Source organism: Passer domesticus, chromosome 8 (assembly GCF_036417665.1).
Source record: "Passer domesticus isolate bPasDom1 chromosome 8, bPasDom1.hap1, whole genome shotgun sequence".
In the NCBI taxonomy this organism is placed as follows: Eukaryota; Metazoa; Chordata; class Aves; order Passeriformes; family Passeridae; genus Passer; species Passer domesticus.
The window spans coordinates 45703431-45728670 of record NC_087481.1 but is presented as its reverse complement, the minus strand read 5'-3'; the positions used below and the strand labels follow the sequence as shown (position 1 = coordinate 45728670).

At 55.3% G+C, this 25240-nt stretch overlaps 1 protein-coding gene across 1 annotated transcript; it reads left to right on the top strand.

Moving 5' to 3' along the window:
* Nucleotides 1-17741: 17741 nt before the first annotated feature.
* On the top strand, nt 17742-24987 carry TLX1 (T cell leukemia homeobox 1). Its single transcript, XM_064429494.1, has 3 exons — nt 17742-18210; nt 19849-20050; nt 23336-24987. The coding sequence occupies exons 1-3, from the start codon at nt 17742-17744 to the stop codon at nt 23556-23558; spliced, it is 894 nt and encodes a 297-aa protein (XP_064285564.1). The 3' UTR covers nt 23559-24987.
* The last annotated feature ends 253 nt before the right edge of the window (nt 24988-25240 follow it).

Sequence of the window (25240 nt, the reverse complement as noted above, 5' to 3'; positions counted from 1 at the left end):
ATGGGACAAAGTATCCCTGGCTCCCAGTGACACAGTTTATTCCTGGCCTGCTCCCAGCCTATCCATCTGCAACCAGCTGGGACATGCAGCCGGAGCGGGGCAGGCGGATGTGGGGCTGCTTTGAGTGGCAGGTGGATTTTGCTGCAGGCACTGAAAAGCAGACACCAGGCAGAGGGGCTGGGCTGGCTCCCCCCACCACTGCACGCCAGCCCTCCCCAGCACTCTCCCCAGCCTGGACTCACACATCCTCCCCGACCTTGGCTTTGCAGCTTGGCTCTGTCCCTCTCTGCCCATCCCTTGAGCACTCTGTGGGTGCAGAGCTGTGCCCATGGGTCTCTGGGCAGCCAAACCCACACATGGCATTTATTTCTGGCCTGCCTGTATCACATAAAGGGTGGCTTCACCCTCATGTGAGCAGTGTGGAAGCCCTGAGACCCCTGGGTGCAGGGGTAGATGGGCTGGCTTCTCCCACCACTGGGATGCAAGACTGAGCTGGTGCCAGCTGAGTGTGGGGGCATGGCAGGACCAGCCTGGAGCACCCAGGCCACTCAGGGCTGGCTGCATGGCGTGTCCATGGCAGGGGACACCTGCCTGCCCTGCTGCCCCCAGGCTGACACAGCAGGTGACGCTGTCTGTGTTTGTTTGCTCCGAGGAAAGCAGTGAAACCAGAGCCGGCTGTGCTGCTCTTTGTGGCAGGGCCCAGACACAGGACATGGTAAAGAGAGGTGGGATGCCAGTGCTCGCTGGAGAGACACGTCCCTCCTGAGAGTGCCATGGGCAGCATCTCCACATCCATCTCTGTCCATCCTACCCCACCTGCAGCCCTTCAATGTCCTGTGGAACAGAAAATCCCATTTTTTGGTGGTTTTGTAGCACTGCCAAGTGATGTGTTGGGTACCAACATGGGAATGAGGACCAGGCTGGTGATGTGACCCTGCAGAGTTCCTTGGACTCCCCTGCCACTTCAGCCTCCGTGGCTGGCAGACGGTCCCTGTGAGGAGATCAGTGACATCTTAAAAGCTGCTGCAACCCTAGCCGGGTGGAAACACCCATATGCTCTGCCAGGCCCTGGGGAGGGCAGCCAGGGCCAGCAGGTTCCAAATATTGATCATGGCTAGCATGTTCACAGAACATCTTTCAAGCCCTGCCATCGTGGAGAGCCACGGCCAGATGTCCCTGGTTTAAATATCCCATGGATGGAAGGAAGTGGTACCTGTTCCTCAGACCCAAATAACTTGAAGCACCCCCCCTGTGTCACCCATGGGTGACAGAGCCATTGACACAGCGGGCCCAGCATGTCCCTGGACCGTGGATCACCTCTGCACAGGGGTGACACCCTTTCCCCCCTGGAATACAGGCTGACTGACTAATGGGGCTTGGGACCCTTCGTGGTAATCCAGAGCAGTGATTTACTTTTAATTACCCAAATGAATATGAAAACAGACTCTACCCAAGAGCCTACAAGTAACTTTGTGTGTTCATGGCTTGGGCTAATAGAAGTCCTCCCTGGAAGATCACTGGGCTGTGAAACAAGGGCCCAGCCAGGCTGGAGGGGGAGGTGGGGTTGGCCATTCCAGAGGGCAGGGAAAAGCTTTTCCTGCTAGCAGTCTGTGACCATGGACTGTCCCCTTCTTTTCAATGGGTGCCACAGGCCTGATGCTATCAAGGCTCTAAAACACAGAGTTAAAGCCTCACCACATGGATACAACTCAGTGCTGGCTTTCCTGGATTTTGTGTTGCATCGATTATTAAACCCAGATCTGAATAAAGAGGCATTTTGTTGTTGAAGGCCATGATACATGAGGAAGGAGTCTGGCATAGCAACAGCAGAGAGATCAAACACCAAACACCAAAAAATAGTGTGCAGAGCCAGCTCAGGACTTGGATTCAAACCCCATCATGCTGGACACTGTGATCTTGGCTACAAACCCCCAGAGCTCTCCCGCTTTGCACCCTCCAGCAGATGCAGAAGCATCTCTGCCAGGCTGCTGTTGTTGGAAATAAATCAGGTGGTGTCCATGGGGCACAGGGGGAGCTTGCCTGGAAACAAGTGCAGCCCTGGACAGGGTGAAAAAAAGCATTTGGAGTCAGCAGTTATCAAAGAAGTAAAATAACATTCAGCTTGTAATTAATTAATGTTAATGAAATGTTAGTTATCTAATAATTGTTAATCAAGTCAGATCTTGAACTTCAAAAAATTTTATTTCTAAAATAACTTCTGCCACCAAGCTAGTCCACTCCCATGGCCTCAGAGGGCTGGTCTGACAAACCTGCAGACTTGGTGTTGGATGTGACCTAAGAGCCAGCTTTGATGGCTTTGCAGTAAATCACAAATGCACTGGGATGTCAGAGTGTGCCTGATCTGTGTGTGTTTGGTTTCTTAACCTGTCTGAATTCCATTAAACCTGATTAAGGCTAATATGAGGTGGATCCACTCAGAATGTCATACAGTGGCTTGGGGTCTCCATTCAGTCTTGTCTCTGATTTCTTGCTGCCCAGCATCTGTAATTGAATGTGAGGGCTTCTGTCCAGGGCTGCACGCTGCATTAATCACCTCAGGCCAATTGATCTTCCCAGCATGTGAAATAACTCATGTTAATCATTGCTTGTGATTAATCCTTTTCTCTGTCTTGTACATGAATTATTTAGGATGATGCTGTGGGAAACTGAGGCAAGCAAAGCCATGAGAGAGTCCCGTGGCTGGTGCAGGTGGTTTTGGTCCCCCAGCTGGGAAGGCAGGGTGGGATGCAGTGGGGTTCTGCCTCTGGCCCTGGACACATCCAGTCTGCAGGAGGTGCTTGGCCGGGGTCTTCACTCTCACAGGGGCTGCTGGAAATTAATTGAACAGTTGACAGCCATGTGTTGAACTCTTTGGGCATCTCCACCTGGGCTTCTCAGGACAGGCTCTCCTCCCATCTGTCTTTGTGCTGGCTGCAGGGCTGTGTCCATCATTGGCGCCGCATTTGTTTTGCTGTGGGTGTTTTCCTTGAGCCCCAATTACACTCAGGCTTACACCAAAACAAACAAGCCCTGGGATGTGGAGGTACCTGGCTGGCTCAGACAGGCTGGTGCCACGGCTGGCCCCGGGGCTGATAAAGGACCCGTGGTGTCGCTGTGCTGCAGTCTGGGCTTGCAAAATGTGACATGGTTTTTCTTGTCAATTAATCACTGGGGAGAGAGCAGCATCAATTAATGGGTCATGGGCCTGATTTTGGGTCAGGGTTTGCAGGCTGGGCTCCTTTTGGCCCTCTCTCCACTATGAAAATGAGCATCTGCATCATGGCACCTGGGTGGGAAGCCCTGGGGGACGAAGTGAACGGAGCTATGGGTTGATCCACCAGTGGTGGCAGCCAAGGGGGTTTCCTTGGGTGGGTGGGAATATTAACAACAAACCCCAAGAGAGGGAAAACTAACACAGCTGGGATGAGGACATGACCGGCCTTGCACTCACCTGTGCCCCAGCCTGGCTGGCAGCACGTGTCCACTCTGAGCCGTGGGTGTTTCAGGACCTGGATGCTTTGGGTGTTCAGTTCCCTGTGTGGGGTCAGAAGCAAGGGCTGCTGACTTTGTATTTAGGGGTGAATTGAGGTGCCTCTAATGCCAGGAAGTGCAAATTATTCTGGTTCACGCTTGCTTTAGGAAGGACTGCAGTGAGGTGTCTGCTTGAAACACTTAGTGGGGAAACTGAGGCATCTAAGCAGCTTTCATAAGACTGAAAGCTCCTGATGAAACAGAAAACTTGTAGTCGTTTGTGTGGCACTGGGGGCAGCTCCTGGGACACCCTCTCCAGCCATTTGGAGAATGGAGTGTGCAGTGGTGAGAGCCCTTGCCTGCAGCAGGGAGCACATCCCGGAGTCTGGGTGATCAGCTCTGACACAGGCCAGAGGAGGAGCACGGATGGGAGAGTAATTTGATGCTCTGAGTGTCCAGGAGAGATCCTGCTGGAAATACCCATCTGACACTGCTTGAGATAAAGCAGGGGAGGTGGGTTCACTTTAGCTTATCGGACACATTTCCTCTAGAGAGATCTCCATCAGCTTAGGGAGGAAACTACTGAATTTTTGTCTTTTGGTGACTTTTTTCCTCCTGAAGTTTTTCAAGGGGAACAAAGATGGTCAGGAGAAAAGTGTTTCACTTGGTCCGACTTTGTTGGTGAAAAAGTTTTGTGTTGGAAAGTTTCTGTCTCTGTTTTGTTTTATTACCAGGAAATCAAATTCTTTTTCCCACAATTAAGATAAACTGAAAAATACTGCCTGGAGAACGAGGTGGAAAAGAAATTTTTAAGCTGAAGAAGAGCAAGTGACACACTTGGAAAGCTGTATTTTTCATAATTATCCAATGGAGACAAAGTGAAGCACAAACACAACATGGGAATTTCACATAATACTTCAAAGCTAATTTAATGAAATATCATTTTTCAGGGACAGAAGCAGCTCCTCAGAAAGCATTTGCAGACATCCCCATGCTTAGGACCTGATCTTCTGCCTCCTGCTGTGGCTTTGCATGTGCTGGGGTGGTACAAAAGGACATTTTGGATGCCCTCATCTGTGAAGACCCATAGAGCCTTTGCTTGGCCTCACCTGCTGTGCAAACTGCTTCATTCCTGGCATCTGCTGGGCAGGTTTTGGGCTCTCAGAGCTGCCCTGCACCCCCAGTCTGCAGGAGAGAAGATCTCCCAGCCTGACCCTCTTCCCCAGGGCCATCCCCTGGCACAGGGGCTCCTCAGCAGGGACCTCTCCCCCAGGCCATCTCCCCTGGGGACCCCGAGTCCCTCCAGCAGCAGCTGTGCAGGTAGCAGGGCACGTGAGCAGGATGCTGCGGTGCCAGGCGGGATTCCTGTCCCCTGGCACACGCCCAGGGAGCTGTCGTCTCACCAGTGCCATGCTGCTAAGCATCAGGCAGCCAGCACCACCGCCCCAAAACCAGCAGCAGCTTCAGGGGATCCACCTGGCAAGCTGCAAGTGTGAGCAAATGCATCATGGTGCACCAGCCTCTCATAAAAACTCCTGCAAGGCTGTGGGCACGTTAAATACCAGCTTTGGTACAGCACCGTGCAGGAACCAGCCCTGGGGAACACAGCCTCCAGGAGCTGGAAGTGCCTTCATCCATTTGACTTTCCAGCTCCTTTTATCATAAATTTTGAAAACATGCCACTTGTTAGTGTTTTGCAAGTGCCCCTTTGTGTCTTTTCTCTGTGAAATGAAGCCCTGGGACAACGCTCTTCCCACTGTTATATGATAAACCACTTCCATTCTTTTTCCTTTGAATTTTTCACCAAATTGCTGATCTGATTCAGTGAAGAGACACTTCTCCAGCCCACCAAGTTTTCTGTTCTTATTTTCAGCTCTGTGTTAACCTGCCCTAATCATTGCTAAGTATGAGGTTTGTGTTTGCTGGTAGTCAGTGCGTTTCCCCATGGCTTTGGCACTGAGGACCACAGTGGCCTCGGGGGTTCCTATGGGCCATGGGCAGGGAAAAGATTGGTCAGACAGAAGAGCCTGGGGAGGTGTCAGCACCTCAGCCACTGCTGGGCTGTGAGGAGAGCTGGGGTGTGCTGGCCTGATGGTGGCCTGGGCCCTTTGCCAGCCTGGCAGCAGCCTTGGGTCCTTGGGAAGGGAAGCTGCCAGGGCTCAGTGACCAGCAGTGCTGGTGTGTGGCCGGGGTGTGTTAAGCAGCTGATTGGGGTGGTGATGGATGAGCAAGGTGTTGGGGGCTCATTAATTTCCTGGCAGGGATCAGCTTGTCACATCCTGTAATGCAATCAAAGTGGGAACACATCTCACTCAGGGAACACCAGGAGCACTCGGTCCAGAGGCAGATCACTGCCTTGCAGCATCCTCCAGCTGATAAAAAATGCTGTGAGAGTTTAGCCCCAGTAAATGCTGGGCATGGCCCAGCCTTGGTTTGGTAACCCTCAGCAGGCGTACTGCTCCCATCTGGCTGATTTCTCCTGGCCGCCCAGCAAAGGGGGCTGTGCAGGGGATGTTAGAGCTTAGCTTAGTGCTGCCTCGAAACCCCACCATCCCTGGGCTGCAGATGTCTGGGAAGCCTCTGCCCTCTGGAAGTCTGGGTGCTGAAGCACAGCCCACAGCACTGGCTGTGGTCACCCTTCCTTCCCCTCCTGTCACCACACCCAGCTTTGGGGCTTGCTGGGATCCCAAGAGCAGGGTCCCAGTTGTTGGACAGGGGTAATTTCCCTGCTCCAGAGGTACTCTGTGCAGCCTGTGACAGGTTATAGGCAGCACTCCTGCAGCCAGAGGATGCTGTGGGACAGGGCTGCAGTGGGAGGTCGGGACAGATGAGCTTGTGTTCCCTCCCAGCCTGCAACTCCCCAAATCCCCAACCTTCTCTGCAAGAAGCTCTACTTCCTGTCATCCAAAGCACTGGAGAGCACGGAAACACAAAGATTTAAAAAAAGAAAAAGGGCCCTGTGGTGACAAACACGATCAGCATGGCTGTGAGCCAAGGCACCTCTCACCCACCCAGGGGAGAGCTGGGGGACACACACGGCCCCTCCAGCCGGGCCAGGGCAGGGGGAGGTTGTTTTTCCGGCTGCAGCATTGTTCTGCAGGACCTGAATAAACACCCAGCCTGGCGCACCCAGGCAAAGGGCACGCTTCCCTCCCAGAGCCTGCAGTCCTCAAGGAAACCCCTTTTGTCTCTGCTTTTGGCTGAACCTTGGAAAACACCTCCACTCCTTGCAGGCAGCAGTGCAAGGGTCCCTTGCTGTTGGAGAGGATGGGAGCCAAGGCTGTATTCCAGCTCCTGTGCAGACATCTGGGCTCCTCTGAGACAGTCAAGCTCTCTGCTCTGCTTCCTCAGAGCCTAACCCCAGCACACGTGTGGGTGGGCTTCAGAAATACTTTGATTCACCCTGTTAATATGACTGATATTCAATAGTAATGATGTGATAGCCATTTAGTTATTCCTGCAGCTTGTTTGCTACTATTGATTTCTTTGGTTTGATGTTACTTGCAGACAGCAGGGAGCTGAGGTCAGGCTCAGCTGCACCACAGTGAGCTGCAGCACCCCAAACAAGGGGAGAGATGCTCAGTGGTGGCTGTCCCCAGGTGGGACAGGGCTGGGAAAGTGCCACTCTCTGGGCTCATGCAGGCAGACAAGGTTTGAAAGCTGCTGGGTTTGTGGCCTGCTGCAGCTGGCCTACTGATCTGTACCTCTGCTTCTGGGGAATTTCCTGTCCCTGAGTTCATTGGCCATCCTGGGGGTCCAGGACATGGCTGGGATCCAGCAGGCTCTCCTGTCCTGGGCATGCTCTAACAGCAGAGAGGGCACTGGCAGCAGGGAGCTGGCTGCTGTGCTGGGCATGGAGCCTGGAGCTGCACATTCCCCAGCTCAGCACAGGGCCCTGGCTCTGCATGATGAAGCTCTCGCAGCTGCAGCAGCATCTGATGGCTCAGGACAGGAGCTGGGTCACTCCCAGAGGGAATGGCAGCAGGACACTGCAGTGTCCAGGGACAATGCTGTTCCACAGGCAGCAAAGTCCAGCTCTAGAGACACCACCACACAGAAACTGCCAGGACAAGTGTGGTGTCAGGGAGATAATTTTCCTGTGCCATCCATGACCTTCAGCCTGGAAGAGATGTCAGAGCTTGGAAGCATGTGTGCCCCTCATCTCATCCTGTGCTGGATCAGATCTCACGCCTGTGTAGGAAAGAGCTGCTGCCTGCCCAGCCTGCTTTGCTGTGTGGCACTGGTGTCACCCAGAGAAGGCAACACACTTCTCCAGGGCACAGGAGTAGAGGAGTGCAGGCTCATGGCCAGGGAGCAGCTTAGCAGCCCATTTTGTGCCTGTTATCCAAGGCACTGAGAGGGCTGCAGATGAACTAAGTGAGGCACTAAGTAAATAAAGGATTGACCTTCCACCCCAGGGGCCAGAGGGCAGCTACAAACTAGTCCTAATGTGAAATAGAGAGCCCAAACTTTGCAGACTCTGGAGGAATTTACCCTGGAAGCATCAAAGAAGGCAAAGGACTCATGTATCAGCCTGTCTGCATCAACATGGGGGTGATGGCCCTGCCACCCAGAGCGCCAAGCTCTGGCCAGCGACTCTGGGGGGGGGACTCAGTGCCAGTTCAAGGGCTGAAGCAGAAAAGGTCTGCAGGGAAATCCCTGCCTGGGGTGCCTGGGGCTGCTCACACTGCAGCGTGCTGCCCCGAGGGCAGCTGGGCACAGGCCATGTGCTGTGTGTGCCCAGGGGCCTGCGCAGCACTTGGGGCTGCCGCTGCTGTGCAGGTGGGTGCAGCTGGGGGTTTGTGGTGACCTCTGGGTGCTGGGTGCTGGGACTGAGAAAGCCTGGGATCTGCAGTGCACAGTTTTCAAAGGACTTCCTAAACAGGGGTCACATCTAAGGGTCCCAGGGCGGGCAGCCAGCATCCCCAGTTAGTTTTGACCATATGCAAAGGGACACACAGAGAGCCATACGAGAGAGGCAGAAGACCACAAGGGATGGACGGGTCAATAGGAGCTGGCAGATGGACATGGCCACTGGAGAAAAGGAAAAACGGGCAGATAAAGGTGAGAGCAGGAGATCACCAGAGGAGAGTTTTGATTGGGATATTTTGACTGAGTTATTCCAGCTGAGGGAAGTTGAACCAAGGGGTGGATTTATTATTGCTTTTCTTGCTCTTGTCTTGTCTCAGGGAGAGGTGAGGCCTGTTATTAATAGTTTGAGATGCGTGGGCTGGCACAGAGCACTTCTGATAAACCTACAGGATCCCCAAATACTCCAAGTCAAGCACTAATTCATTCACAAAACCGTGGCAATGTGCACAAACCTCTCTAGGCCTGTTGTATTATGAAAGTCTGTGAGAGATTTACACCCTGTTAGCAGGACCCATAAACAGTCTGTGTGTTATCTACAGAACAACTGGGCTGCTTTCAGCTCCACTTCCTATTTTAACTGGTGCCCAGAACTGCTCTTTCTCCCTCACAACTGATGCTATGGTACTGTGCTTGCCTTTCCCATGGTGAAAAAAAAATCCCCCCAAAGCACCCTGTTAAGAACTTCCACATCTCATTGAGCTGTTATTAATAGGGGATTGTCTGGTGTCACAGCACAGGCATAAAATACATTATCACATAATCTTATTTAGCAAACACTTGTGTTGCTTCGCCCTTGGTAATTGCATTTGGGAGATGCAATATTTATGAAAGGGGAGAAGGAAATGTCTTGACTCATCTCCTGTGAGCAGTAAAAGTCCTGGGAAAAAGGGGGAAAGATCGGCTGGGAGGACGAAGGGGAAGCCAAAACTGCCGTTTCCTCTGCAGCAGGTTCAGTGCCCTGTCAAAACTTCAGCTTTGCCGCTGAGCTGCTCCTGGAACTGAGCAGGGCTGGGGAATGATGAAGGTTTTGCACTGGGCTGTGTCGGACCCCAGAGCTCCCCCAGCACCTCTGTGCAAACCCTGCTGGGAGCTCTCTCGCTGCCTGCGTTAGCTCTTATTTCTGGTCGGACCTGCGAGGCTTTTCAGTGACTGCACTCCAGGCTCGGCTCCCAGGATGCTCCCCTCTGAACGGGAAGATGGATCAGGATTTCTCCTGGGACAGAAATCCCCACAACCAGCCCCGCATTTCAGACTCCCACCGTCTGAGAGCAGGAGCTGAGGAGAGGAGTTTTGCCCGGGGTACAGCATCTCGACTCTGGGAGCTCAGATCTGTGCGGGCACTTCTCCCTCCATCTCTGAAGCCTCAGCTCCTGCCTCTTGCAGATTTGGGGGAAATTTGCAGCAGAGGATGAGCTGCTGGAAGTTGTCCCTGTTTCTCAGGGCATGCTTTAGGAAAAGGAGAAAGCTCTCTTGGAAGATTATAGAATGCCTCGGATAGCTCCATTCCATCGGAACGCTGAAGTATTTATCCCCAGAAATCACAGCTCATTTCCCCACCTACAAAAACCCAGGTCCCTTCGTACCCGCGGTGTCCGTGGGTGACCTTGGCGGCCGGCGAGGCGCGGTGGGCTCTGCTGGGGTCCCGGGAGCTCCCGCTCCGCAAAGCGGTGGCGGGAGCAATAACACCGAGCAGCGAGCTCTTGCAAGCCCCGATCCTGTCGGCACTGGCAATTCAAAGCCATCGGTGATGTGCACGGAACTGGGAAACCGGTGTCACCGACTCTCCTTCCCGATTTATGTTTACACACCGTGTTTAATGTTTGTTTTCTGTCTAAGCTGATTTTCGGCATTCCACTTGCGCAGTTAGGAACATCCGCAGAACCTCTGGGGTGGAGTCGGCTCTGACTTCTCCCCGTGGTCACTTGGTAAAACGAGAGGCTGTAGCTCTGGCTATCACAACGAATTACAGGTGGAAAATGCACGTAATACGAAAGTGAAAACTGGAAATAATTGATTAAATTCACAAGTGTGCAGATGACTCCTTGCGTCAGCGGCCGATGGTGTTTAAATACAGATAATCCTTGGCGCTCCCCATCCCCGGGCATCGGTCTCGGGGCGGAACTCGCTGGGCGTTTTTCCCGAAGGGAGCAGGTGGTGCCTCGAGGGGAGACTTGGGGTTTGCAAACCCCATGATTTCCTGTTTCTAGATCACTTCCCCAATTTTATGCCATGGGTAATACCTGTCCTGCAAATGACAAGCGCTGCGGCAAGTTTTTGAGTGCCCTGACAGAATTTGAACGTGCTCTTAAACGTCAGCAATGAGTACAGGTGCAAAAAATTAGTTAAATGGTGAGCAGGATAGTCCTTTGCGGGGAGACTTTCCTCTGCCAACTGTTAATTCCAAAAATCACGTTTCCAAATGTCATGAAATAAAAGGCATAAAAACTTCACAAATGTTAACTTCGATTACATACAGTATGGAGATGTCAAGGAAAAATCCTTAGGTCAGAAATTACTATAAGTCATCATGGGTGGTGTTGGAGTTTGTCGGTACTTTCCTTAGGTACAAAAATACTTTCTGTTTATTCACAGACGGGATATTTCAGCCCATATACGAATCACTTGTAAGAAGACAAGGGTGAGTAAGGAAAAGCGCCTGAGCCCATCGCAGTCTCTTCACTTCGGGCACGGAAGGGACTGGCGGGCAGGGCAGGGACTCGTCCCCGCAGCCACCCACCTGTACGGCGGCTGCCGGGGGGACGGGCAGCCCCCCTGCCCGGCCCTCCCCTCCAAGGGCTAATGCAAACAGCAGCAAATTAGATTTAAGTTTACCCATTGGTTCTATCATAATTTGTATTTGCTTTTTGCGTACTAATTGACCTCGGGGAGGGGAAAAGAGGGAGGAAATAAACAAACAAACGCGAGGATTTACCGAGGAGGGCTTTGAGGTTTTTAGAGCTAAGCCCGTAACAATGTTTGCAATAATTAAGACCATTATTGTCGGATCTTCTCATTCATTAGTGAAAGCTCCTCTGTTAGCGGAGCCGGCGGGGCGAGCCGCTTCCCGCCTGCCCGGCGTTGGGAGCTGCCTGCGCCCCTGCCCCCGAGGGCGGCTTTTAGGATGGGGGGGCGGGGAGGGGAGAGACACAAATCTGTTGGCAAAACAGGACTTTGTCTGATGGGGAAAAGGCCTAAGGCTCGGGGCGGGGGGAGACAAAGGGGCCGCCGCTTCCCCGGCGGGCGAGCAAACCGGGCAGCTGCCGGCAGCCGGGGCCGGCGGCGGTGAGCAGCCCCCGCGGGTGAGGGGCAGCCCCAGGATCGGGCCGTGTCCCCATTGCCACCCTCTGTGTCGCGCAGGGCCTGGCTGTCGCCGTGGTCAGAGCCTCTCGGAGCTGGCGAGACCCAGGGGGAGGCGGGGGTGACCAGCCCAGTCCGCTCCCTTGCTGCCACGGCGAGTGTAATTAAACCGTGAGTTAATAACGGGGCAGAGCCCCCGGTGTCCCCCGCTGCCGTCGATGCCCTCGGGGGTGGCGGCCAGACGCCGTTCATTACAGAGGGGCTGGTGCGGGGCGGGTGGCCAAGGGGACGGGGCTAATGGGATTACACGCATTTCTGCACGGTGCAGAGAGGGGCTGCTGCCGCAGGACCAATAATTTATTGGCAGATGCTCCTCCGGCAACCGGCGGCACTGAATATTCATGGGGCGCCGCCGGGCACGGCGGGTCCCATCGGCCACCACCCCATTTTCTCCCCTCGGCGGGTACCCCCGTCTGGGGAGGGTCCGCAAGGCCGAGAGACCCCCGGCCTGTTGCGTGGAGCTGGGCAGCCCCAGGGCAGCGAGGGGCGGGAGGGAAGGTGCGGGGCCTTCTGCTTGCGCCCACAGGTGCCACGAGTCGTGACCCTGCACATCCCGCTGCTGAACCCGTTTTCTCCAAGAAGCCAGGGGCTACAGGAGGCTGAAGGGGCAGTTTGGGACTGCTCCAAATAGTTATTTTTGGTAGATAACTACTGCCCCGGGAGATGTCGTTGACAGAGCGGGGAGCCGGCCCCGCCGCTCCTTCCCCGCCGTATTAACTCGTAGCCCCTCGGTCGTTTGTAACCATAAAGGGGAGAAATATCGTTGCGGGTGAAGTTGGTGCGATGCTGCGGCTCCCGCTGCGCCGGGCACTTTATACTCATTAAGTGCAGCGGCGCTAAGTCATTACTGTAATAAGGAGTTATGCTGAATGCACGGGACCACGTTTCCAAAGCCATAAATTACAACTGTCAGTGCGTATTCGGGGGATCAACAGAGCTGGGAGTAATTATTTACAGCGTGCTTTATAGAGCAATTAAAAATTCCCCAAATGGTGTTAATTGCTTTTAACGTTCAAGAAGCGCAGGCCGCCCTTCCCGCGGACCGTGAGCCCGGGAAAAGGCGCCGCCGTCCGCCCGGGCTCGGTGGGAGCTGCGGAAAACGAGATTTCCCCTTGGGAAGCCCCCGGCCCCGCGGGAACGCGGCTGGATGGTGCGGGGCTCGTCCTGCTTGGCTATCGGCGTCTGTCGCGACACTCGCGGTGTAACTTAGTGCGGGCGGCAGTGATGAGGGATAGAGCCCCGACGGCAGCGGAGACCGCGCCGTCCGCTCCGGGGAGAGCCGAGGGACCCCGACGGGGCCGTGTTGGCCCCGGAGCTCTGCCGGCAGCCCCCGTGCTCAACCCTAGCCCGCCTTGGCCGTGGTGGATTTCACAGGGGCCGCGACGGGAGAGAAGGAGCTGCGGGAGATGCTGGACGCGCAGAAAGCTGGATAACCCCCGAGCTGGGGAGCCCCCGGGACAAGGAAGCGAGGGAGGGATGGAGTCGGGGCGCACCCTTCTGCTGAGGGGGGTTTGTGGCCGCTCACCCGCCCGCGGCAGAGCCGCTCGCTCTCCTTTCAGCAATAGAGGATTTTGTAGGTTCTGGGAAGCTCCGCTCGAAGGGCAGTTCTCGGACCCAGCCCAATGGGCTTTGCTGGGACCTTGCCAAGGTCCCAGACACACCACTTTTGTCCCCGGTCCCCTCAGGAGGGTTTGTATTTCGCAGCGGTGTCCCGGCCAGCAGCTGCGAGGCAGGGAGGCAGCTTGCGATGCCAAACTCCCCGGAGCCCCGAGCTGCAAAGGAGCTCAGGGGCCAAGAGGAGCCCCGGCAAGGCAGAAGAAAAGGGGAGTGGAGGGTGGAGGTCAGGCCCTGGCTGGGCTGCTCCTCTCTGCTAGCGGGAGGCAGATGCACACGATCAATGAGAGAACCTGAGAAAGGATCCCCGGGCACTTCGTGGGGAGGGAGAGCCTTATGCATCAAGAAAAGCCCTCGTCTTAATTGTTATTTCCTAGCAGGGATAAACTGGGCACTCAACCCTCATCCAGGGCAGGATTAAAACACCGTTTTGGAAATGAACTTGTCTCAGTAGCTGTTTGGGGTAGATGAAGGGGGTGTAAAGTTTCAAGGCTTGCAGGAATATGTATAGCAGCTGTGAATACCTGAAGGAGGTGAGATGCTCTGGAGAAGTGGAGGCCAAGGACACTGGGCTTCCTTAAATTAGGAATTTTGCAGCAACTTAGTGCATGTATCAGGTCCTGCATTGGAGGCTTTCGTCTGCCTCCAGGGAGGTCTGCCCCACCTTACTGGTGCTTCCCACAAAACAGGATTTCTCTGTACAGAAGAATTAAGAACTAAAGCAGCAGTTTGGGGGAGCACCTGGGAATGTCTATCTCCTGGCTCTGCCTAGACTGTGATATCTGAATGATTTTTGCAGAGCCTGGCATTTAGAGTCCTAGCAAAGAGCGACCAACCAGCCCTCAGCAGATGGAAGGACACTGGCTGCAGAGGCAGGCAGGGGCAGCTGGGCTGGGGTGCCTCTGGCCCCCACCCCAGGGATCCCTTTGTAGGCTCCTTGGATGCATCTCAAAGTGGGTGCTGATCCTTGTAGACTCTCCTGTTGGGATGTGAGCCTGAAAGCACCAAGACTGACCCTGCCATGTATTAGTGTGTGAGCTTGCAGCACAGCCTCTTTGGCTTCAGAATTAGGGAGGCAAAAACAGTATATAAATTGACAGGACGTTTCCAGAGCCTTGTGCTCTACAGTACTGCTCAAGCCACAGCCTTGGAGAGCCTAAGGGGAAACTGAGGCCAGGAGCCATTTAAACCAGAACATCTCAACTGGGTGTTGTCCTGGAGCTTAGATGTGCCAAACTTCCAGTGCCAGGAGCTGCGTGGCTTTCTTAAGGATGCAAGTGAAGTCTGGCTTGTACAGAGAATAAATCCTAGGGCAATGCATCATCCCTCATCAATAATTCCCATTGATTTCCAGAAATTCTGAATCCTTGTCAGGACCTAGCCCTGCCTGCTCTTCTCCTTAGTCCTCAGTGGGTGCTGGACAGAGGAATTCTGATTTACCTGTTATCTGTCTCCTGGCAAGTTTCATTGCCCCGAAGCCTCTACCTTGGGCTCAGCAGCGGGGTGCTGTGACCCTCACTAACCAGACTGGATCACTGGTGCTGACCTTGTGATTTCTCGAGGCCAATCCCTCTGGGGCCTCCAGCATCTGCTCAGCCTGGGGGATCCCTGGCACAGGGGAGGCCAAGGCTTTTCCTGGCACCAATTTGGGCCTTTGGGATGTGCAAGCAGCATCAGGCAGCTGTGTTATTTACTGGAGGGGGCATCTCCTGGGTCTCAGGACTTGGCAGCAGATCTGCATCCCTCTGGGTGTCAGAGCTCAGTCAGGGGACTTTGTGGCACTGTGCAGGACTGGCATGGCATTTTTATTGCTTCTCTGTGGAGACAACCTGACATGCTCAGGGCAGGTGAGCAGACTCTGCCCCACATCTCCAGTGCGACAAGGGGCAGGAGAAGAAGCTCAGGCATATGCTGAGGAAGGGGAAAGGCAGCTGCAGTCCTGTGGGACAAGAAGGCCCCTGCCCGAGGGCAGCCTCCCGGCCCCGGCTGGCCCCAGCCCTCTCTCCCTCCCTCCTCTCCAGCTCCTCCTAACCACAAGGACTTTGGTTGATGGAGCTGGCGCCAGCGAGTTCCCTGAAGAGTTCAGAAGTCAAGAACTGAGGCAGGTACTGGGAGGGGGGGAAATCCGACCCCAGCAGGCAGGCAGGGCTGGGTGGTGGTGGGGCAGGCTGGCTGGGCACTGGCCGGGCACGGGGCCGAGGGGTGGCTGTGCATTGCTGCTGTCCTCTGTCTCCACAGCCTTCCCCTGTGGGGCTGTGGTGGTGGCTGGGCTACCACAGCAAGGCTGTGGCTTGGCTGAGGGTGGCAGGAGCCCACAAGCACTGCTGTGTCAGTGTGTGTGTCTGGGGGTGTGTGAGCACACAGGAACTGGGCTGTGTTACTGCCTGTTGTGGGGTGACTGTGGGTGTGAGTACACACAGCTGGCAGGGTGGGCATGAGGTGTGTCAGAACTTGTGTGTGCAGGGGGTTGTAACTGTGACTTTGTGGGCGTTTGAATAAGAGCACAAAAGTAGGTGTGTGTGCAAGAGAATGTGTGGGACTGTGAGCATGGGTGTTTGTGAGCTCATGAGGGTGTTGTGAGTTTGTGTGCAACACTGGGAGTGTGAGGATGAGGATGGGGTGATATAACTGGGGGTGAGAGAGGAGGTGTTACCTGAGTGCACAAACGCGACTTTCCATGCCAGTGCCGTTTGTTTTGTGCGGGGTGAAGGCAGAGAAGGCTGACAGAGAAGGCTGTCCTGTGGGGTCCCCACGGTCCCTCGTGGCACGCTGAAGACCTGAAGGGCAGCCTTTGGGAGGAGGGGGCCTGGAGGGCCGGTCGCGGCCCGCAGCGGGAAGGGCAAGGCGGGCAGAGCACAGACTACCGGGTACAACCCTGGCGGCAGTGGGAGGCCGGCTGCGAGGAGAGGGCAGTGCCCGTCCCATCGGCTGCCCTGCCCCCGGCCCGGCTGTGCAGAGCCGGCACCGATGGCCCAGGGCCACAGCAAGCTTTACAGAAATTGCAATAGCGGGTTTCATTTTCATGTTGTTTTAAACTTTTAAAATTATTCTGTAATTTTTTTTTTAACGGAAACTCATCTCCCCGCTGGCAGGAGCGGGAGGGGACGGCGGCAGCAGACGGTGGGGCCAGCAGCGGCGGGTGCCCCATCAGCGGTGAGCGCTGCCCCGTGGGGCGCAGCTGGGGCCTGCCACCGTCCCGGGAAATGAGCCCCGCCCCGGTTCTCCGGGCAAAGTGTGCTTCAGGAGCCCCTCGCCTCCTCCCATCCCACCCCTTCACCCCTTCCGCGGGTCCGGGCACTTGCGGGTGCCCTTCTCGGCGTCCCCGGGTCCCTGCTCTGGGGTTTGGTGCAGGGAGAGCCGCCTCCTCCGGGGCTTTTTGGAAGGCGCTGACTTTTGAATTGAGAACACTCTTCCGGAACAAAGGGGCACGGCGGGTCTGGGACCCCACGAGAAGGGGATCCTCCGGCTTCAGCCCTCGCTCGGGATCAGCGGCAGCCCTTGGGGATCGCAGCCTAGGCTTGATTCTCCTGCGGGGCCTGGCAGCCAAGATCCCGCTTCCCAGCAGTCTGCGGCCACAAACTCTGGGACCCAACAACCCTGCTCTGCCACCCGGTATCAGCCACTATTTCACCCCCAGTGCCCTGCGCTCACCCAGCGCTCACTTTATAAGGCCCGGGAAGGGCGGTGATTTTTTTTTTTTTTTTCTTTTTTTTTTTTCCTTTTTGGTGGGGTGGGGGTGCGAGAGGGGGCTGGGGAAGAAGAAACTCCTCTCGTGTGCTCTTCCCTGCTGTCATTCACTGGGCTGCTCTCAGCATCCAACCAATGGAGAGTGAGGGCCTGCAGCAGTAGGCCCTGGGTAGGGTGATTGATGGGCAAGCGGGGCGGCGGGCGATCGCACTCGCAATCCGCCGCGCTCCGCTCCGCGGGGCTCCCGGCTGCCCACCGCCCGCCGCGGCGAGGGGTCCCCGGGGCACCCCTGTGTGTGCGTGTGTCCGTGCGTGCGGCTGTGTGTCCTGGGTGAGAGGCTCCTGACGCGTTGTGGTACCTGGTGGTGCTGGCTCTCGTCGGAGCGGGACAGTGTGCGCGGCCGGGCTGTCGCCTGTCCGCTCCTGGACGCTGCCGGGTGTGTTTGGCGCGGTTGTGTCCCCGGTGTGTGTCCTGTGCCGCGCTGGGCACGGCTGTCGCGCCCCGGGCTGCGGGGGTGTTTTACTCTTGTACCTGGGCTGCGCATGGCTGTGCTGCTGTGTCTTCGTGCTGAGCGTGTGGCTGCCGTGTCCCGGCCTCGCGCGGCTCTGCTGGCGTTTCTCGGGGTGCTCTGCCGCCGTGCTATGGGACTGAGCGCGTAGCCTCAGGTGCCGGTTTCGGGGCGGTGCGGGCTGCGCTGCCCTGCCCGGGCCGAGGTCCGGCCCCGGTGCCCGAGCGGCGGCATGGAGCACCTCGGGGCTCACCACCTGCACCAAGGGCAAGCCGAGCCCATCAGCTTCGGCATCGACCAGATCCTCAACACGTCGGAGCCGGGCAGCTGCATGGTGTCGCACCCGCGGCTGCAGGACTCGGCGGACTACGGGCTGGGCTGCATCGTGGGCAGCGCCTACAACACGGTCACGGGGGGCTACGGGGCGAGCGGCGGCGCGGCCGGCGCCTACACCGGCACCTCCTGCAGCATGGGCGGCCTGCCCGGCTCCTACAACGTGAACATGGCGGTGAGCATGAACGGCAACACCTTGAGCTCGGCCGGCGGGGTGATCCGCGTCCCGGCCCATCGCCCCGTGGCCGGCGGCGTCCACCAGCCTCTCTCCGCCGCCGTGCCGGCGGTGAACGGCATGAACAGCCTGACGGGGCTCACCTTCCCCTGGATGGAGAGCAACAGGCGGTACACAAAAGACAGGTTCACAGGTGAGTTGCGCCTCCGGGACCCCGCTTCTCTCTCTGCTCCCGCCGCCCCGCTTCGCCCCTCGCCGCCCGGCCTCGGCGCGACAGCCGGTGCCCACAGGGGCACGCAGGATCCAGCCGGAGATCTCTCCGCCCGGCTGGAGAAAGCAGCCGGGATGGTCCTGGGAAGTTGGTCCGGGAAGAGGCCAGAAGCAAGACGGGGTGGGAAATGAGGCGTATCCAGTCCCCCCTAAATGAGTTGTGTTTCCTTTTGTTTGTTTGTTTTGATATTTTGGTTGGTTTGGTTGTATATGTGAGGTTTTATGTTGTTGTTTTAGTTCCTTTATATTTATTTATTTGGTGTAGGTTCTTTATATTTTTTTTTTCCCCGCGATACGGGTCGGCAAAGGCGGGCAAGGAAGAAAAGGGATGGTAAACTCCGAACGCGACCTCCCGCGGGCCCCGGGCACGGCTGCCCAATCCCTGCCGCCCGAGCCAGCACCGGGGAAACTTTCCTTCCAAACCGAGAGTTGTTTGGGAAGCACGGCCCGGCCGGCGGGAGGGCAGACAGGCGGCCCCGGCCCCGGCCTTCACCGGGAAGCCCGTCCCGATGTCTTTCTTAACCGGGCTGGCTTTCCCCGGTTGCGGGTTTCTGCTCAGCCTTTTTTCCCCCAAAAGGGACCTTTTGCACATCCGAGCAGAGCGGGGCTCGGGCTAGAGCCGCTTCCCGGCCTCGCCACTGTTTGTAGGTGTAGCTGGGCTCGTCTTTCGGCACTAACAAAGCAAAAACTCGAACAACGAAAATAAATAAAAAAAAAAAAAAGACGCAAACAAACGAACAAAAGGAACGAAATTACAACGGGGAAAAATCAGTGCCGCTTCCCGAGGGCGGAAACCGAGGCCCGATTTTTGAAAGTTCCCGTTTAATTTCGACCCGATGGCGCTGGGTTCGGGCACGGCCGCGGGTGGACGAACGGGCTGTTCCCCTGGCAAGGACCTGGCTGAATTTCACTCAATTTGTTCCTGACTTAGACACAATGTGATTTTTCACTTTTTTCTTTTTTTTTTTTTTTTTTTTTTTTGTGGGGTTGGGAATAAAAACCCCAAACCAACAAACCCAAACAAAACCATATAGATTTAAACAAAACAAAAAACAAAACAAACAAACAGAACAACAAATCTCAGCTTCAGTTTCGAGTCCGGGACTGTACTTTCCGTGTACGAGGCACTGGGGCCGGGGGCGATGGGGTTACCGCCGCGCCTAAACGAAATTATCCCGAGCCCGCTTGGCACGGGGCGCGGAGCCCGGCCCGGCGCCAGGACCGGCTGCCGCTGCTGCCCCTCCGTTCCCCGGCGGGCACTCGGCCGAGCAAGCGTCCGCTTTCCCCTCCGCCGGAGCCGAGCGGTGCCCGCAGCACCAGGAAAGGCGGCCGGGCCTTCCCGGGACGCGGGGCCGCCGCCGCCGAGTTTTTGCAGCTCCTGCGTGGGTGTCGGCGGGGCCGCCGCGGCTTCGGAGCGGTGGGGGGGGGGTCCCCAGCCCAGCGGCCGGGAGCCGGAGCCCCTCTGCTGATGTGTCGCTGCTTGCTTCTTTGCTTCTCATCCCCCCTCCTCCCGTGTCCCCCCCAGTGGCCCTCTCACCCTTCACTGTAACACGCCGTATAGGTCACCCCTACCAGAACCGCACGCCCCCCAAGAAGAAGAAGCCGCGCACCTCCTTCACCCGCCTGCAGATCTGCGAGCTGGAGAAGCGCTTCCACCGGCAGAAATACCTGGCCTCGGCCGAGCGCGCTGCCCTGGCCAAGGCGCTCAAGATGACGGACGCCCAGGTGAAGACCTGGTTCCAGAACCGGCGCACCAAGTGGAGGTGAGGGACCGGGGGTCTGGGGGGACCGGGGTCCGGCGGGGACAGACCTTGCTGCCAGCAGCTCTGTCGGGAGCACTGATGGCAGCGCAGAGGCGTGCAAGCCCCGTGTGTGTGTTAATGTGACGGTGTGTGTACACGTGTGTGTGTGCATGCGGTGTGTGCACACCTGCGGGCGTGTGTGCGAGCAGGACACGCGTGTGTAACTGCACGGTCAGTGTGAAGGCCACGCGTGCCCGTGTGTGCCCGCACGCTGTGTATGTGTGTGTGTCTGTGTGTGTGTGTGTGTGTGTGAGCGTGCAAGGGGGTGTGCGTGCAAAGCACAGCCCCGCGAGTGCCGTGCGCTGCCGGCCGTGTGAGCACACCGGACCTGCGTGCAAAAACGCGTGCGGGTGTGCCACGGGCATGAGCGTGTGTGAGCACACACGAGTGCAGTGGGTGCACTCAGTGTCACCAGAGGGTGCGGAGTGTGGGAGCTCCCGGCCTGGGGCTGCCGGAGTACCGGGCTTTGCACAGCGCGGAGATTTTCGTCCCCGCGGGGTTCGCGGCGCCTCCTTGCCCAAACGCTTTCTTTTTGTTCTGCTGTCGGGCGTGCCGCTAAAGCCGGGGAGGAAGAGAAGGCTGGGCACACACGGAGCCTCCAGGGCCCCGTCGCAGTGACCCTGCCCCTCCCAGGCTGCACGTTCCAGGGATGTTCCCTTGGGAGACACCCCAGCCCTGAGAACACCTCCTGCCCTGGGCTGGGTGCTGCCCTGCTGGGTGCTGCTCACTGGGTGCTGGCAGGCAGGCAGCTTCTTCAAAATGGGGGAAAAGGACTTCCCCAGAGTCTTCCCAAGGGTTAACAGGACAGTGATTGCCTGAATATGCTGGGGTTGGGTAAGAAATGGGGGTCAAGGAACTTGAAACCAAGAGGGGGTGTGAATCCTCAACCCCAGTGAGTTCTTCCCTAGAGAATCCATGGTAGTGCAGTTCCCCAACTGTTAGGAAGTCTCTAGCTAGAGTGATCTCTGTTGGCCAGAAAAAGAATCCTGGAGGAGGAACAGTCCTGCTGTGGCCTGCAAAATGGGGTCAGCTGTATCTTCTAACCAGGTTTCCTAAGGAAGTGAGGCAAATCCATCTGTCAATACTCCTTGCGTCTGTTGGCTAAATTCAGCCTCTTTTGGCAGAAGTGCAGAGGATACAAACCTATTCACGTGTTTTACAAAAAATAGCTGGGTAAAGAGAAACTAAATCCTGCTTCTGCCTAAGGGAGAGGCTGCAGCCAGACCTCAGCTGTAATATTAGACATGGGAGAATCTCTGGCCTGAGCCAGAGGGACACAGGCATGAAAGTTCTGCTTGTATGCATCTGTGCCTGCTGGTGTTGCGATGGAGATATGGGTGCCCCTGGCTGATAGCACATCCAGCTTCCTGCCTCAGGGCCCTGCACTGGCAGTGGGCTCTGAGTGGTTCCTGGGGCACTGAGAGCTGGAAGAAGAAGCTGTAGGCTCAGCCTGATCGAGGCAGTGGGGAGTATCTGAGAAAATAGAGTTGCTATAAGCCCCCTAAGCAGTTTAACTGCTTGAACACAGATTAGGTGGAAGAGTCTTGCCCCTGCCCCTTGTCTGGTTGTCTCTGCTGCAGGGAGGTGGCTGTGTGATCCCCTCCTCAGATTTGCTTCAGACACAGCTCTTTCCAGGCAGGTGTGAACCTGGAAATCCCATTCTGATGTGAATCCATGACTAGACCAGCTGCTTGCAGCAGGGAGATACTTGGGAGCAAGGTGCTCACAGCCATGGTACTTCTGATCACCCTGGACTTGGGGCTCCCTCCCTCCTCCTGGAGCATCTCCTCGTTGTGCAGGGAGTCATTAAATATTCATTGAGGCAGAGACCAAGCTGCTCCCCAGGCAGGTGCAGCTCTGAGCCCGCTCTTCCCGGGATGTCTGATGTGAGATGTTGACACAGTGATTAGGACAGGGACTGAGCCCTGAACTACCTGCTCCCAGGAGGGAACACTGCCCGCATGTCTGGAGGCTTGGGTGCCCAGAGGCCCATTGCTGGCATCCAAGTCCCAGCCTGATTCCCCACTGGGAGCCAGGGACCCCTGCCCTGTGCTCTGAGATGCCACTGTGGAGATCAGAGCTGCCACTTCCAATTCCCACGGCCAAAGGGGATGAGACATCTCACATCCCCCCCGAGCTGCTAAATTAAAAAGCTGCCAGTTCCTGTGTCACCGGTCCACTGAAGCTGCCGAGAGGATGTCAGCTGAGCCTGGGGGTGTAAGGGAGGGAGAGGATGCTTTGGGAATCATCCTGGGACTGGCATGTGAGTTGCTCCCACATTTTCTCAGCAGCATGAATAGAGGTCCCAGGTGAAGTAGGGGTGAGTGCAAGCTGCAGACTTTAGACTGGCCAGCCATCCAAGCAAGCAAGGGTGGGGTTTCCATTGTGGATATAAGAGGATTCAGGCTATTTCTACCCATCCCATTCTCTGTTCCTAGGCAGCCTAGAGTCAGGGCCCAACCAACACTCGAAAGAGCCCCTTCTGACCCCCTAACACCCTTTAATTTGGGATCACCTCTGCTGGTGTCATACCAGGCAGACACATGTCCAAACTCTTCTGAAAAACACTGTCATTCACCCTTTCCAGATAGGATACTCTGTGCTTTGAGTTTTGTTAATGTTAAAAAATGTGTTTCTAGTGTTTAGCTGAAATTTTGCTGCCCACCATGGGAAAGTTTTTCTCTTCATCCAAGCTCTAAACAGCTGCTCACCGCAGCGTGGCAGACAAGGTGGCAAACCTGCATGCCAGAAGGGGACGTCCAGGGTGACACTGCCCATCTTCCAGCTGCGTGGCACTGCCAGTCACTGTCTCATCCCACCCTGCCCCGTGCTTCTTGTGGGGCTCTGCATGGCTGGCTCTTGCTGTCAGACCAGAGCATGTTTTCAGGGGATCGCAACTTTTGCGATGCTGTTCTGTGACACTTTGGGTGTTTTGTCCCTGCTTGTTTTTTTTTTTTCCTGTGGGCAGAGAGTAATCCAGAGCTGTGGGCTGCTCCCAACTCTCTTTGATCAGAGCAGTGTTTTTGCCGAGGCCGCTAAGACAGACAGAGCCAGTCAATGGAATTTACTGAGATTTAAATATCAGTTTATGGGATTTGTGGGGGGAATGTGGGACCATGCCATGACAAGGCACCCTCTTTTCCTACCCTTCCCTCCCACATCATGAGCACCCAGAACAATTTAATCTCTCTGGAGACACCCTTCCCTTGCTCCCCCAGCTCCCACTAATGGCTCCTTCTCTCCTAGGAGGCAGACGGCGGAGGAGCGGGAGGCCGAGCGGCAGCAAGCAAACCGCATCCTCATGCAGCTGCAGCAGGAAGCCTTCCAAAAAACCATCAACCAGCCCATCCAAGCCGACCCCATTTGTGTCCACAACTCCTCTCTCTTTGCCCTTCAGAACCTCCAGCCTTGGTCTGACGACTCCACCAAGATCACCAGTGTCACCACTGTCGCCTCTGCTTGTGAATAATCTGGCACCCACCGGTGGCACCTACACCTTCTACTGGGGGGCTGCCCCCAGGGGGACACGAGGCATCCTTGGTAGGACATGTAGCAACTCTGTTTCTCCCTGAGGAGGGCTGGAACCCCCCAATCCTCTGGCCACGTGCATCCTATGCATCCAGCTGGGGAAGCCCTCCACAAGGAACACAAAGAAGGAAAGTCACCCCAAAAACTCTCCCTAACCATGGAGTTGCTGGAGCAGCAATGCTGTCTCACCTCCCCCCAACCCCTTTGTTCTCTTGAAAGTCTCCAGTGTCGACCCTGAACTTGCTGACGTGCTGCCAGACAAAAGCCCAGCCCTGACAGACACAGCCGCTGGTGATCATCCAGCAGGGGAGAGGAAAACTTCCTTAGGATTCTACTGGTGGCAGTGCAAAATCTATGTGCACCCATATATATATATATGTATATCTATATATAGATTTATATAGGTATATGTTTGAACTGTTGGCTTGAAAGAAAAGGAGAAGGCTCCCTGGGAAGCACGTCTCTGCTGTGAGCCTTCTTGGGCTGTCCGCACCGGAGACATCGGGGATGCAACAAATGGAGGAAACAGCAGCAATTTCTGCTTGTGCCAGATGGGAACCCTTCAGATCTCACCTCGCTGTCTCTCCTCCCCTTTTTCATTAATTTTTTCTTGCGAGGGGGAAACAAGAGAAGGATCTGACAGACTCCTGAGGACGGTAAATATGATATCTCAATTGTAGGAAGAGCCCAAACAGTCCCTGGCTGCCACGGACTCTGTGCCCATCAGCGAGTATTTTAATAATGAGAAGACCTGGGTGGCAGTTTGTGGGGGTAATGCAGTTTCTTTCCATGGAATATTTCCATATAATTTGCAAAATGTTGTCCAATGTTTTATTTTATCGGTTTCCCGTTAGAAGGCAGTTCCTGACAACAAAAAATCGATTTCACTCTCAGCTGTTTTTAACTTAGTTGTTCTTTTAATTGTACCAAGAGAATGAGACAAAATTAAACAAAGCACTTCTAGCAAATGCCAGGAATATATAGCTATATATATATAAACAGTATATATTTTTCAGTTACTTATAATCTAAAACAGCACTGCCAGTTTAAGCAGTTAGTACAAACAAGGAACCAGAAGACCTATTTTCAGTGAGATTTTTAAAGGCATTCGTTTGTTTGCTTTTTTTTTGTTGTTTTGGTTTTTTTAAGTTATGCACTTACAAGGTGTTTTATGTGTATTCATTTTATAAAGTGCTTGTGTAATTTATGTGGAAATGAAAAAGAAAATAAAAAAATCTCCAGGGTACTGAATAAATCATTTAAAGCCTTGCTGTTCCCTGTCTATTAGTTCCCCAAGAGGAGACAGCATATCACAACTACTGCTGAAGCCTGTGCTATTATTTTAAAAATAAAAATAGAATTATCATTTCCATTTGACTTTGCTCAGGTCCACTTGGCTTTGGAAACTCCAGATGTAATATGCTGTATTTTAATGCCTGGTCCTATAAATATTTTCAGGCTTCAACCCAGCAGTGCTTTTAGTGCTTGCTTTAATCGAAGCCTTTCTGTGGGGGCTTGCTGGGGGTGGCAGGGACTGTGCAGGGGCTTAGCCTTCAACTCATGTGGAATAATTTATTGAATAAGACCTTGGAATGAGGTCTCACCTGGGCTGAGGCAGATCTA